The sequence below is a fragment of the Podospora pseudocomata genome, chromosome 4, assembly GCF_035222375.1.
Source record: "Podospora pseudocomata strain CBS 415.72m chromosome 4, whole genome shotgun sequence".
Lineage (NCBI taxonomy): Eukaryota > Fungi > Ascomycota > Sordariomycetes > Sordariales > Podosporaceae > Podospora > Podospora pseudocomata.
This window is the reverse complement of record NC_085888.1, coordinates 2,631,826-2,646,586: the sequence shown is the minus strand read 5'-3', so window position 1 is coordinate 2,646,586 and position 14,761 is coordinate 2,631,826. Positions and strand designations below refer to the sequence as shown.

General features: G+C 51.6%; 2 protein-coding genes across 2 annotated transcripts; both read left to right on the top strand.

Annotated features, from left to right (window-relative positions):
• Positions 1–5,574: 5,574 nt before the first annotated feature.
• On the top strand, positions 5,575–6,123 carry QC762_0069430 (uncharacterized protein; the record flags this gene model as incomplete). The annotated part of the gene is made up of 2 exons (XM_062883726.1): positions 5,575–5,754; positions 6,088–6,123. The coding sequence occupies exons 1-2, from the start codon at positions 5,611–5,613 to the stop codon at positions 6,121–6,123; spliced, it is 180 nt and encodes a 59-aa protein (XP_062743783.1). The 5' UTR covers positions 5,575–5,610.
• Positions 6,124–6,232: 109 nt separating this feature from the next.
• QC762_407250 (uncharacterized protein) lies at positions 6,233–7,734 on the top strand (the record flags this gene model as incomplete). Its single annotated transcript, XM_062890185.1, has 3 exons — positions 6,233–6,428; positions 6,485–6,975; positions 7,098–7,734. 3 exons carry the CDS (start codon positions 6,233–6,235, stop codon positions 7,218–7,220), a joined length of 810 nt encoding a protein of 269 aa, XP_062743782.1. The 3' UTR covers positions 7,221–7,734.
• Positions 7,735–14,761: the final 7,027 nt, after the last annotated feature.

The window sequence follows — 14,761 nt, the reverse complement described above, 5'->3', positions numbered from 1 at the left end:
GAAAGCAGATGGAAAGTCGCTATGGTCCCCGAGGGGGTGGTTGAAGATCTTTACCTGAAACTTGGGGGCAAGAAACACCATTCGATAAATGATGGTCAAGATCTGGTGACCTTACACACTAGCCTGATCTAAAGACCGCAGGATACACCCCTAATGAATTCACCTACCCAGTGGTTAACAAAAAACCAAAAAAAAAAAACCACCCACTCCAAAACCCAACGTGACCAGTAGCCTTCCATGAATACTAAGACATTTAGCTACCGAACATAGCCGCATTTTTATATCACTCTCTCATTGTCTCTGCATAAAGGCGGGATACTACCCTTCTCCATACCAAACCAGACCTTCCCTCCCCCATTCTGATTTGTCGCAATAAGAGAGCTGCGGAGGGTTTGTCGCCAAGATTTTTGGACTGCTACCAATCCAAGGTGGGACCTAGGTGATCCACAGTTAACGGCCGGCGCACGAACCACCGGTTTGAACCTGGCGGCCGTTTCCCGTTTTTTTTTTTCTCCACATGATTAGTGAACAAACTTGAGTGGGGTCCAGAGTCCAGGAGATGAAGTGGGCTAATTTCTGGGAGCGACCCTTACCCAAGAACAAGAGCGCCTCGTTTGAGTGGGTAATTCCACTTGATGATAGGCAACGAAATTTCTTGTTTTAGGACGGTGGTGTTTGAGGGGTTTTTATGTTAGCGAGTCATAATGCCCCCTTTTTCTTGGAGAGATATCAGGAAGTTGATTGAAGCCAGTAGTGTATGTTCAAGTTGATGTTGGTGGTGGTAGCTAACTAGGTATCTTATGTGGAAGTTGGTGGCAATGATGGGGGGGGGAGCGGGGAGATAGTGCCAGCGGTTCCAATTACCTTAAGCATGCTTAGCTACCTATTATTTTCCCATCTAAGAAACTGATCGACACTCCTCTATCTTTAACAGAAGCAATGACAGCTAACCTATGCGCGGGCATTTGCTGCCATTGATAGTTTCAAGACATGCCACCTCCATCAGTAACAACCATACTTCCATCAAGAAGAAGCGCCCACGGCGCTACTGCGAGTTTCCGTTCCACCAACCCAACCAACACACCCCCACCCCCCTGCCCTAGCGAAAAATGTCACCTCCCCATTCCAAATCTAGCCCACGTCCTAAGGTTCAAACATGCCGATATGGCTCAGTACTTTTGTCTGTACGAACTCTGGACGCGTCATCCGGCGTTCTTTTGTACACTTTTCCTGATTTGGTGCTTCGAGGTATCCTTTGTCGTTTCGATGGTTGGTAGCAGGTAGGAAGTCGTGTCAAAGTACGAGGTCAATGATACCATGGCGTGGGGATTAATGAACAACACGGCTGCTCTGCCACACCATCGGTTAGTCCAACTCGTTTCCACCGACCATGTACGTCTCCGATATCAGCACTCGTAAAACAACCCCTCCAAACTGCAACCCTAACAATTCAGGTGCCTATCATCAATGAAGCGATCGCCAAAACACCCCCTACCCACAGACCTTCGGCAAATATGGTTCGTCCGTTCGTAAGATTTTCTTGTCCCCTACTAGTGTTGGAGCCGCAAAACCACTTACTACGTTTCCCTATTGCTCCGTACCCCTCCGGACCCAGCAAAGTAGATTCTGACATAAGCACTTCAACAATCAAGCCAACGGCAGCTAGCCCCCTCCCCGCGCAAAGTGCTACTTTGTGCGACAGCCAATTGTTGTGCCCGTCCCTCGAAGACGTCGCTCTCGGTCCTTCTTTAGGAACAGCTCACATTTCGGGGGGCTACGGAGTCCAAGATTTGGAGATTGGGGGTTACCTAGTGGTTGATGTTACAACCGCTCTTGTCCGCTCGCTAATAGTCGCCTAGTGCAACAAAGGGTGTATGTAACCCTTCCCTGGTGGTCGTTCGACCTCGTGAATCTCTTGCGGGGGGCGGTTGAACCGTCCCCGTTTGTTGTGACGTGCGTGTGCGCTTGTAACCGTGATATCGCCCGAGAAAAAAAGTCCGCCTCGTTTTGTCAGGCTGGTTTACGAGGCTGTCCGGTCGAGACGGTGGGAATGCCCAGGTTTTATACGATCCAAGTGAAGGCATTGGCTGCTCGTTGATATGATGTGAAAAGGTCCCCATCGTGGTGAGAAAGAAAATGGTCCAAGGCAACGTGTTAGTCAGTCGCCTAGGAGAATAAGAAGATGGCCACGTAACTGGGCTAATTCTCAAAACCTGGGATCGCTTTGCGAGAATGCCAAGAATGCCAGGGACTCTTGCTCGAAGCCGCAACTCGAGATATGTCAACCGGTCTGAGGTTGTGACTGGCCGAAAAGGGGCTCGACCGTTGCTCCTACTTCATCCCAAACAGACGTCCGCAACAAATAGGTTTGCGTCAGACAGATTGATGCCCCTGTGGCTTTCCAGACGAATGGAGGTATTGGTGGGCAGGTGAGAAAACGCCTGATGCGGTCAGCACTTTATATATGGAGCTGAAACGTGGGAAGGTATCTTCTTAGTATTCAACGGCAGAAAAGCGGTCAAAATGATACACGGACGATACTTTCTCTACTAGCCCTACGAGCTTCCGTTCCAAGCCGGTGGAGAGACCTAACCGCGCCCTTGCACCGCCGTACGGCTACACCCTGGGTGAGATCTGTAACCTGTCAGCACAGAATTACCCCGTACATGTGTCGTGCCTGCCAATTTCTTGAGCTCATTAGGAGACAGAGAGGCTCTTCATCACTAGCTGGAGATGTTACGACAGCATCGCTGAAGCATTTGCCATAGATCTTGGGAACTTTCGGGAGCTATCTGCCAAAATCTTTGAAGCTGCAGTGTCATATGTTGCAGATGGATGTGTTCCAGATTGTCTGAGTTTAGTCATGTCTCGCTGGATGGCTTGATATCTGTTTGCTGTCGCTGAGAATAGGTAGGTAGCTTCGATATCGCCCTTGCATTGGACGGCATCTCCGCAGAACCATACTTCAGGCAAAAGAGATACTACTCGCTAGAGGAGACCCTGCGTAGTCCCCGACTGAGGCACCATTATAGTCAAGTCCCCGGAGAAATTAGCAATAGGAATCGGCCGAGTGGACGAGGGTTGCTACCTCCCCCGCGTGGCACAGCTTCAGCATGAGGTTCGAGCGCCCTCCAATCATATCCATCTGTGACATGCGTTCTGTACGTTCCCGGCCTGCATTTTCCCCTCAGGAAACAGGGCCGCATGAAGCTGTAATCATCTCATGAACTGTTGAAACAAGCATCCTGTGGCGTCGGAGGGTATCTTGCGGGGACGGCTAGTAACAATTGAAATGCAGCGATCGGCAAGCGGGAATGGTCGGCGGCCGACCTGTGATACTTCAACGGGGCTGATCCGAATTCCAAACGTCTGGACTCGAGTTCCCTTTCTGGAAAGTGTTCCACATCTGGACTGAGCAGGATGTCTAGACACTCGGAGCCGGCCAAGAAGCCGTCGAGTCGGTGATCGGCTTGACTTGTCACTCGGGCGTCGGTAAAGGAACCATGTGATGCTATATCGGGAGAGATGAGTTCCTCCTGGAGGGAAATATGGGTGCCTGTGATCTCTAGCGTCAAGGATGTAGCAAAGTCGTCAACCTCGAGGCCCGTCAGCAAGCTGACGCGAGGGTTGCCGAATCCTATTGTGAATAACATCACATTGAACATCGTCGCCTTGCAAACAATTGGCCAGCCACTACTCCAAACTGCATAGGGGTTCGGCGACCACAAGGCTGAGGGCCCTGGTTTAAGGTTAGGCATCGAGACAGATGCCAAGATGAAGGTGAAGCCAAGGCTCTGGGAAAAGCGGGAGATTGCGCCGCTAGGGGATGCTCCCGATTTTACGAGCCATTTAACCTAATTGGATAATGGTACAGAAAATAGCGGGTCTCTTCAACGACCTCCCACGCTTAATCTTCTGTAAAGGCGGTTTGACAGAAAACTGCAGGTGAAAGGAGCACCAAACTTGACCCAGACAGCCTTCCAAGTTGTGATGCCGTGACCAAAACGAAGGATCAAAAGAGTTGTGGACTCGCCGGCCAGCGTAGTGGCCAAGCAGTATGATCGGACGATGGACACGATCTCAAACAAATGGCTGTGAGGACGAAGGTTGAAAGGGCGATGACTGATCACGACCGCACGCGCGGGGGCCGAAGAGGAAAAACACTAATGTACAGTACTTTGTAGCGGGGGTCGATGCGGGTCCCTGGTTAGTTCTCTTTAGGAAAATCAATCGTCGGCGATGATTGACTGCGGGGCGACGGGAGAGAGCTTGGTGATGGAGCCAGGGCAAGATTGAAACGATGATACCCGTCTGCCGTCGAGACCATCGACACTTCAAAACCAGGCAGCAGAATTCGGCCGATCAGGACTGGCTGCACGGACGCCACATCCACTAACCTGGATGTGCCAAGAGGCCACCAGACACAAAACCTTAATCCAATTACCCCCATTCCTGTCAGCCAATCACTGATCGACAAGGTGCTTTGTCAGGACTCTATTTCTGGGCCTGCCTCTTATCAAGCACAATGAAGCACGTGAGTCCCGCTGAGGCCGTCAACCTCACCCTCAGAATGTAAAATGTAAAACAAGCAGTTGCAACACTGCGATACCGGCCACCTCACCTAGCCCGATGCTCCCGAGATCCTGCGACTTCATTACTGAATGCCATTTCTTGGAAGCTTGTAGAGTCGAGAAACAAGAAGATCGACTAAACCACCCTTCGACACTGGGCCAGAGAATCGGTCCCAATCACGCAACCACCGGGCCCGACATATGCACAGACGGGCCAAGATTTGTTCTCGAAGCTGGCCTGTGTCACCGAGGGTTTGCGCCGCAAAACGACAGTGTGATCTCCAGCTGCACCATGAGGCTGCAAGCCGCCCCCAGAGATGGGTTCGAGAGGAAGCTCCGGGTTGTCGGCGAGGGACTCATGAGAGAACCACCGAGTCTGCGAGCCTAGTTACAAGGCTAGATAGATTTGAATCATCCTCACTTGACATTTTTGTCACTGCCACATCTGAAGTCTCCGGGGAAGGACCGGTGGATGTTGACTGAGATCGCTGTTTCTCTTTAGGATTGCCCTAAAAGAGACTAGCGCATAGCAACCCAGCCCTACGGTGGTGGAGAGATCCGGGGACGTGAGCTTGGGCCAACCGGCGACGGGATCTTGACCAATAGGAACGCGAGTTTGAGGGGAAGCATTTTCGGAAGACAAGGGACAGGGCACTTGGCTTGTCATTGGTGGTCCACTCACCGCCAGGCCCCCGAAAATAACCCTGGACGCTGCTTTTGCGGTCCTTTGCAGCAACCACCCACCACAACTGGGCTAAATGCGCTATCAGGGCTAATTTTACCCACGCCAACCCACGACACAGAGATTTATGGCTGCCTGAAAACGGGGGAAGAGGGGGGTGATTGCTCAAACTCCACCGTTTCTTCTCTCTTGGTGCCCGTTGCATTCCACCCAGCTGTTGAGGTGCCTCGTAAACTGGAGCGGGCATGCGGACGACCCCGCTGAACCTCTTCTTTCTCCCTTGCAGGTTCTCGTTTCTCTACATGTGAATGTGTTTCTTCAGGTATCGAGTGTGGTCCAGGATCCCTAGGTTGCAAGATGAGCACCAGGCTAGGAACAAACCGCGCTTCTCTGTCCCATGAAGCCTTTCCTCTCCTCAACCTCAGAGCTCAGTACCGGCCCAGTGGACGGAATGGAGGGAAGGGGAGAGGAGGGGGTGTGCAACACCACACCAGGCTTTGGGTACGTACCTCCACGGTCATGAAAATGCTCGAAGTACCCAGGTACATCTTCAACAACCAACACGCCCAGTTCCATGCATGGCCCCATATTCACCCCCGGTCCAAGACACGACGACCCATGAACCCAAGAATCCTTGCGGGTGGGTCTGTAGCGGGTACCTCACAACCAGGCTGCAGAATAACCAGCAAGAGTGTCCAAGGATACTTACCAGCCAATTTGCCGTAGACCATCCATGGAATCCCTGCATGTGGGCTTGCGAGTACCTCGACTTGGTGAATCTTCTTGGGCCAGCTCTTAAAGACTGATCTCCCCCTCCCTCCGACGTAGAGATAGACGTTTGACGCCGCACCCACCAACTTGGATATATAGTTCGTCCCATCCTCTCGGGATCTGGCACACGGTTCTCATCTCACCTCACCTCACCACCTTACTTCTTCTCATCCCAAACCTTACCTGGCTTTACAAGACGCCGTTCACCATGGCCAGCATGTTCCAGCTCAACCCGCACACATATACCCATTACCAGCAGGCCCCAATGGCGCCTGCAAGACAATTCTCGCACGGTACCAGCAGCGCCTTCAGCCCCTCAGCCAACCCCGACGAGGACTGGACCAAGATCTCAGACCTTGCCGAGAGGAGGAGGATACAGAACCGCATTGCCCAGCGCAACTATCGTACGTAGCCTCATGGGACGACACTCCAAGTGCAAACACTAAACAGCTGGGTACAGGCAAGAAGTTGAAGAAGCGCATGGAAGAGCTGGAGCGCAAGGCCGGAGTATCAGACGAATCCCCCTCGCCCGGCAGTGAGAAGACAAGCCCAGCACCCAAGCCTGCGAAGCGCGCCCCAGCGACCAAGGCACGGAAGCAATCGCCACCTGCCACCGGCAGACAGGTTGTCGCTCCTCACTTCACAACTCCATCCTATGGACAGCACGATCAGTACCTCTTCAGCCACAGCTACGAGGATGACAGAGATCGATCCACCAGCCCAGTGGGCACCTACTACCAGACTGGCTACCCTGCTCCTGCCAGCGACGAGATGTTCACTCCCTACAACTTCCACCAAATGCCCCAAGATCCAGTCGTAACACTCGCCGAGTACTCAAACACCATTTCTCTGCCATCCATGCAAGCCCTGGATAGCTACAACAACGGCTTCTTCCCAGGGATGCCCATGCACGGAGGCCACCCTCCTCCCTTCGAGCATCTGACCCCCAATGTGAGTGCCTCTCGGAACCAAGCTACTGCACCTCCTCCACATCTTCCTCCTTTTCAAAACCTTCATCGTGGCCCGTAAAAACTCTCAAGAAGATCACCGTTGCTGATGGGTGCCTGACACAGACTCCGCCTCTGTCACACTCTCTCGAACACTCGGCGGCCTGCTCGGACTCTGGTAGCTACACCGAGTACCCGAAGACGCCGCTGTCCATGCCTGGCTCGCCTGGTTATGGTCCACAGCAATAGGCATGGATTTTTTTGTTTCGCTTGGAGATTGTTTGGACACCAAGGACAAGGGAAAATAGGGGTACAAGAGAGGGACGCCTCAAGGCAAAGGATATACACAACACATATATACGCAACCGCCAACATAAAAAACAACAATCACCACACAACAACAGATTATCGGTACAACTATGCCAGTACTGGCGTGGTGGGAAAAGGCCACCACTCTCAGGAGGTGTCGGCATCCCATACGCAACGAATTGATCGGCATTTTCACGGGGTTCAGGGACTTGGGGATATCAGGGACAGCATTCATCAGGGCCAGGCTGGTTGGGAGGGACTCTCTGCTTTTTGAGGTGTTTTCTGGGAGGAAAGCACGTGCTTGCCCGCAGCGTTTTTGTGGCAGCGACTTCTACGTTGCTCTTTTCTTGTAGCCTCTTATCAGTATTTTGGATTGCAAGTCTTCTCACATTTTGAAGAATCAACAAAAATTGTTAAAATACCACACTTTTTCCCCCCAATGAGTGATGATGGATCTTGGCGGAGGAGCTAGAAGTCCAAGTTAAACTGCTGACTGTGTCAGCATTCTCTGCATCAGTGCTTACCTCTTTGCCTTGTCGTTGGGGAGCTCAACGGCTACCCGCCCGCGCGGAAAAGCGGACACTAGCGTTAAGAACGATGACATTTAATGAGACTAGAGTCCGAATTTCTGCCGGATTTGACAAATGGTGGATATCGTGGTCATGGACGATGGTGTTGTGTTGATGACAATTCAATTTCTGACAAATCCAACACTCACCGTTTCTATCCCACATTCGCAATCATTCATCTTTTTCCACCTCGCAAAAGTTTGCGTTCTCCCAATCATGATGCCGACGCCAAAAAGCCTACCAAAACGGCCAACTGTACCAAACAACCCACCGCCCCGGACACCCCAGACTCGTGCTCCCCGCGGCGCACAAACGTCCACTTGGAGAATGCCTCTAAATCCAGTTATATCCCGTCTCTCTCTCTCTCTCTCAAGCCCCACAACTCAGAACTCCAGGTAGGCACTCGGCTATGCTACGCCTCTCGCACCAGGCCTTCGCCTGATCTCGCAAAGCTACCACCCTCCGGCTCTCCTGCAAAAATCACAACGAACGTGCGAAAACACCCGGTTCAGAATACCACCCTCAAGTTGTGGGGCGAATGCACCAACCAGCCTTACGAACATTTGCCCATCCAAGCCTAGCCTCGGCCGGCGCCGGCGGCAACGAAAAAGAAGCTGCGGCGCAGGCTTCACCAGTGTAGACAACCCTCAAAAGTGGGGATGGACGTCAAATTCCGAATTTGATCGGAGAGAGAGTGGGGAGGAATTTGGGTATCTTGTCTCTGCCAGCCAGCCTGCTGCCCGAAGAAGAGAATACCGAGATACACCGGCTCCCTTCTCATCCCCTCCCCATCTCGCAAATGTTTTAAAAGCAGCACGACGACCATCTTCGATTCTTGCGGCCCAAAAATACAGGCCAGGGGCTCGCCTCTCTGAGCAGAAACCCATTTGGGAAAGGTATCACAAAAAGCACAACCACCCTACGGAGAAAACTCCACACGGAACAGCGGGGCTCGGCCTTCCGCTTAAATAACCCAACGGCACAGCGAGAACGGACGAAGCGGAGCGGTTTTAGGTGAGCGAGTTGTGGGGGCCGACGGCGCCGAACCAGAGCTGAAGCCTTGCCGCCCGGCGTACGATTCCAGGGATATTCTATCGGGTCTTCCATTTTCGCCTGTGCCATGCCTGTGCAGCAAGTGGGTGAAAAAAGGCCGATCCTGGTTTGGATGAAAAAAGGGCGTGAAGGAAGCTAAGAAAACGGTTCAATGTTGGGATGGTTTCCTGCTCCTGGAAACGGTGCCTGATAAATGAGATCTGATAGACACCAAGATACTCGTTGGGTAGAAAAGGGCCTTAACACAGTCTGCTATGCTGTGCGACTTGTCAAGTATAGATAATAATATACCTGGGAAAATACCAACAGAATGCAGTTGGTCGAGTCCGAAATGGTTGTTGGTCGAGAAAAGAGGTGGAACTGGGCGTTGGGACAGTTGGAGGAGACGTTACCAGGTTCTGGAACACAAGGACTCACAAGACCCAGAACCACTGCACGATATCTCTGTCCCCTGTGTTCCTCGGAAGTTTGCGGTTAAGTTTGAAGGGGGGGAGGGAGGGGGCGGTCCTTTGAACGAGAACTTCTCGGCCTGGATGATACGTCGTCGTCGTCCTTCACCGTGGATTCGGCCGAGTCCAAGTTGATGTGATGTTCAAACATGGAACGTGCTCTCTCTCGCACTGAAGACCCTTGAAGTGAAGATGAACCCTCGGACCTAACAGACACTGGGGGCTCTAATTGGTCAAAGTTTTTATTCCCGTTTTGACCCATCGTTTTTCCGTCGCACCTCCACTCACCAATTACATGCAGCTTCGTGACCTCGAACAAATCGCAAGTTGGGAATGGGATTCTGGTCCTTGAGGATATGGAGATTCCCGGTTGAACCACGTCTTTCCTGCGCCCCTCTCTCTCCATGGCCAACAACACAGCACATGAACAACACACGGTCCTGATCGCATGGTTAAGTCCGCTCGCATATCCACAGTCCACGGTCCTATCTTTCCGAGTCGATTGGCTGCGTCGTCACCCCCAAACTCCGTGTGTTGCTCCCCGTCTCTGGTGCTCCCAACAACCAACACAACCATGCCCAGAATGTACCCTCTTTCTGCCAACGTGCAGCTGATCCGGCACATGTACTCGCCGTAGGTATGTATGTACCGTCGTTGCAGCTTCTGAGCTGCTGGGCGGTAGCGGCACCCGAAAAAGAGTCTCGAATGTTTCAGCCAAAATCCCAACGGCGTTTTCCACTCTGGCTTGATCCACACCGCCAAACACCGTCGGGAATGTCCTCAAACACTTCATTTGAGCAGACCTGGAAATACTCGAATCTTGTATCTGTAACAGGACACCGTCGGCACCTCGTGCCATCCTTCCGACGGCTTGGAGAAGGATTGGCCGCGAGGCCACTGCCAGGGCCAAAGTCCGAGCGAGGTTCTTTTTCGTTCCCCGGAAAGATCTCTGCATCGCCATTTTCACCCCCTGGTATCCCCCTGGTATCCCCCTACTTGCGAAATAAATCCACTTCAGATGGCCCGAATGTGGGGACATGGCCTTCCTTCCGCGGGTCCCCAGCCGCCATTGGTCAAGGGCCTTTTCAGAGTTCTGTGATCATCACTTTATTCCGACCGTCTATGTGTGTCAAGGAGACCAGGGGGTGGTTGTCGTTGGGGGATGAAAGTCACAGCAACAAAAACAACAACAACAACAACAACAATAACTGTCACATTACACAGCCTGAGGACGACGCGTGTAGTACTGTGCAACTCGTGGGGTGAGTGGCATTGACGAAAGGGCAATGCAGATAACCGGATGTTGTCATTTGCCTTGTTTAGGAAGGACTGCCATCGTTTGAAGCGGTGTGTCTACCAATTTCTTCTTCGTGGCCGGTTTCGGTTTCCAAGGTCTGAAGCTGCTTTGGCACAACATCTGCACTCCTATTCAGCAGCAATGCTTCGTCAGTCAAAGTCTTGCAACCAGTGGCTCGCTCGTATTGTGCGATCACCTTCATACCTTCCTATTACGGCCAGCTGGATGGCCTCAAATCCCAGCGGAAATCATCGCGAGGGCGGTGTTTCGTGCCTCATCTGATCAGGCACACCTCGAGGTTGTGAGCATCGTTCGGTCCCAATCCTTCATTCACCCAATACCGTGGGAGTCCTCCGATAAGCCACTGCCACAAATCTTATCGACAGTGAGATGTCAGGCCCCACATTTTGCCTGCCAAGTGCTGACATGGAGAAGCCGTTCAACGGTGCAGTCTGACATCTTGGAACATGAAACTCAGCCCTATGAGAAGGAGAATGAGGGAATGATCCAATAGGAGAACGTACCTGGTCGACGTCAGTCAAACTGACAGACGGCAAGCCCCCTGTCCTGCTGAAAGACATGCTGCGGGAAGGTAATGGGGAGATGCATGTCAGACTTTTACAGCCTTGTCACATGATTTTGGCTCTTTCCTGTCTCTGACGTCGGTTGCTCTTCTGCTTTGCTCTCCTTGTATGCCCTACCCAAAGAAGGCATTTCGCATTTTGGCCTGTAATATCGAGCATCAGTAGAGACCTTGAGACGCTTGCCGTGAAATGACTCGGAGGGAGCTCAAGTAGCAGATACTTCACCGTTCTGGCATCATCATGGAAGGGTTCGGTCGACAAGGCGGATGCTTACCAATGCTGAGTACGCACATGCATGAACAATGAGGAGGTGGACGGGAAAAGGAACAAGACGAATGAACGTGGATAGAGGGATGGCCGTGGGAGGACGCAAAGACACGGATGGAATGGTGGGCAAGTGGAAAGGTAGACCTGGATGGGTGTGAGTGGGCTGGCATGGATGAGGCTCACTATCAACGGGTGGATAAACAAGCTGGACAAATCATGAACGCGGGCAAATTACATCTGACGCGGCATCAGCATCGTCAAAGAATGGAAGTGGGTTCAGCGGATCGAGTGGAAACGGGCGGAAATGGCAAGTCCATGTCACGGAGTCACTCACAAGTCAACCTCATCAGCCCTTCAGGGGTCAAATAAGTTGGACATGGTGACGTGACGTCGGACGGGTGGGTGGAAATTGTTTATTCGGCCGTGGGATTCGGATGGTCAGTCATGTCCGCAATCTCGACATCGTCGAATCAGAGCAACCAAAAGAACTATGAAGCAATGCCGGTCGAACAATCTCCACATCGTGATGTAGGCAGAAATATATCCGGTCGATGGTCATTCGATCTCAAGTCACCGAAACAGAAAGGAAGTTTGTGGGGGCGTTAATGAGATGGGCCAGCAGACAATGGTTCCGGGCTGGATATAGTACGAGAGCTGTTAAGTTGACATACAACTGGGTTTGACCGGTGTCGATCGGATGGAGCATTGTCAGGGCAGGACTGGGCTGGCAAAAATCGTGTCAGGTCTCAATGGTAGGCACCGGCTGGCCTGGAGAATCTGTGGTAAACGCTCGTCGGGGTGGTTGGGATGTTCAAGTTGGACTTTGGACCGGACTCGTTAGGTCGTGCGTCGACGGTTGAATCTCGATGGGTGGACTCTCGGGATGGGGGCCTTAAAGATTGCAATCTGGGTGAACTTGTTGAGTCGATTCCTGGTCAAATGCTCTTTTGAACGAATGGATCCCTCGGGGTTAGTGGACTCTTTGGAAGGCCTTGGTTTTGGTTCTCATGACTTGGGTATACGCTTGACCCTGGTGAATGCCTGGCTTTATGTGAGACGTGTCGATAGATGGTCGCAGGCGTAGTCACTGGTATCCATCTCGACACATCGTGGGGTGCCAATAGAATCCGGCTGGGCATCCGCGTGGGTGCAGAAATGGACGGCAAAAAAGTTGGAAACTCGCATCTGTCGCTGTATGTCTCGTAGGGGGACAAAATAACCTGGAATTCAGTTAGAAGTTGCTTTGGGCTGTCCGTGACAAGGGAAAGCTGTTCTGAACGTTGCAGGGCATTCAGGGATTGCAATGAATGGAAACACTACAGGTAAGTGCCGCAAGGCTGAAGAATGAAGCTGGCGGGACCCTGTCGTTGAGAGAATCTGGGGCTGGAGAAAGTGTGGTTCCTGGTAGGGAGCAGAAGACTTCTTATACACACGCTCCCCCAATCGAGACCGGAGGTCCATGAAGGCATCATCGATCAGGAGTGCCGAGGTCCGGAGTCCGTGATTGATACGGGTGGAGTTTCAGTGAACATTTGCGCAATCCTCATGCAACATATCGTCAAGGTGGCGCCAGAGGAGATCACGCGTACCATGGATGAGCCCTTACCTGTGGAAAGATTAGATAACGAATGACGATGTCAGAAGGAATGCGATCTGTTTTGCTTTGGTGGCTGAGAATTAATGGAGCTGAGAGGATGACGATTGTTAAGATATCAACTCCGTTCTGATACATCCAGCACATGACACGCATCCCAAGGAGCCCATTTCTTTGGGAATGGTTCGTTGACATACCCTCTTCCATCAGCATTCTCTCAACATGTCGACCCCCTTGCAGTGGGCCAGCTTCTCATGAACCCTTTTGATAGACTCTCATGATGAATTGCTCTGAGGAAAGCTTCCTAATGACAGTAGTTGCGTGTGAGGTCATATAGAATGCCCGAGTCCATCATATCCTCAACGATCTTAAGCCGTCATTTGTTTGTTCTTAGAGAATTGGACCGCCCATCCAACTCATGCACCGAGCCCAAAGCTGACTACCCCTCAACTTCTCTTTGCCCTAGCTCCGCCACCCTCTCCCTTGTTTGTAACTCGTTGACTTGCGATCTATTCTCGGGTGACAAAATGGCACCCTCTTTTTGTTTCCGGCGACGGTAGAACCAAACCGCGGAAGTGATTGACAGTAAGAGGAAGGTACCAAGGATTGAACCCGCTAAAAGGCCTGGGTTGGGGGTTGGGATTATGACGTTGCATTTCTGACATAAACCCAGTCAGCAATCGCTCATGATAGGGAATAATGGGGGTTTCTAAGCAAATCTGACTTGCCTGGAAGGGACGCTGTCGTACTTGTTGGGATCTGTGTGGCCATTGTGAAGTAGGTTAACTGTCGAGAGGTAGTAAATACTGGGGACGATTCCCAAGTCAATGTTGGTGTGATGATGCTGCTGGGGCTGAGAGTAAGAACAGACTGTTTCAGCAATGGAGTACTTGTCCCACGAGCCTCGGTGTTCTGGACTTGGGGTAGCTAGTCTAGGCATGGTTCAAGGAAAGCCCTAAACTCAACATCAACGATCTCAACGTTTGGGAGAGGATACAGTTTTTGAACGCAGTCCTTGCATGTGAGGTATCCAGGTTGCCAATCCAGGGCTTTCTCACACAACTCTGTCTGGTTGTCTCGAACCATAGGCAGTCCTCCATTGCACCCTTGATAATCGTTTAGCAGCGAAAGCATATCTGCAGAGGGGAAACCAAAGCTATAGAAGTCAAGGGATGGCCAATTCTGACAGAAAAAGATAGCGGCGCGGTGTCTCTTTCAGCAGAAATAGCATTCTTGGTGACCACAAGTCTATAAGGATATGAGAAACATGAGCCCAGAAAAGAAACATGCATCCATCTATCATCTGAGATCAGTTTGACCTACGGGCGTAGCATTAATTGTCGAGGATTGACTGATGTGGAGACTATCACAAGTCCCTGAGGTCACATGGGCAGCCTTCTTTAACGTTCACACTGGTTGGAGAAATTGAAAGAAACAAGGCATCCAGTCTAAGCTGGTCCTCTAAGTCTACCCGATTCCCATTGATACTGCGCCCCCAATACTGGCTTTTGCGGTTACACATAGTGCTTTGAGGCAACCTTGCGCTACTCGACACGCCTGTCACGAAGCTGAGGCTGAAATAGGTCAAGGCCAATATTATTCCGTAGCTAAAGTAATCGAAAGATGAGGAAAAGGAAAAGTAAGTGTGTGTGGCCCTGCTTGCTCTGC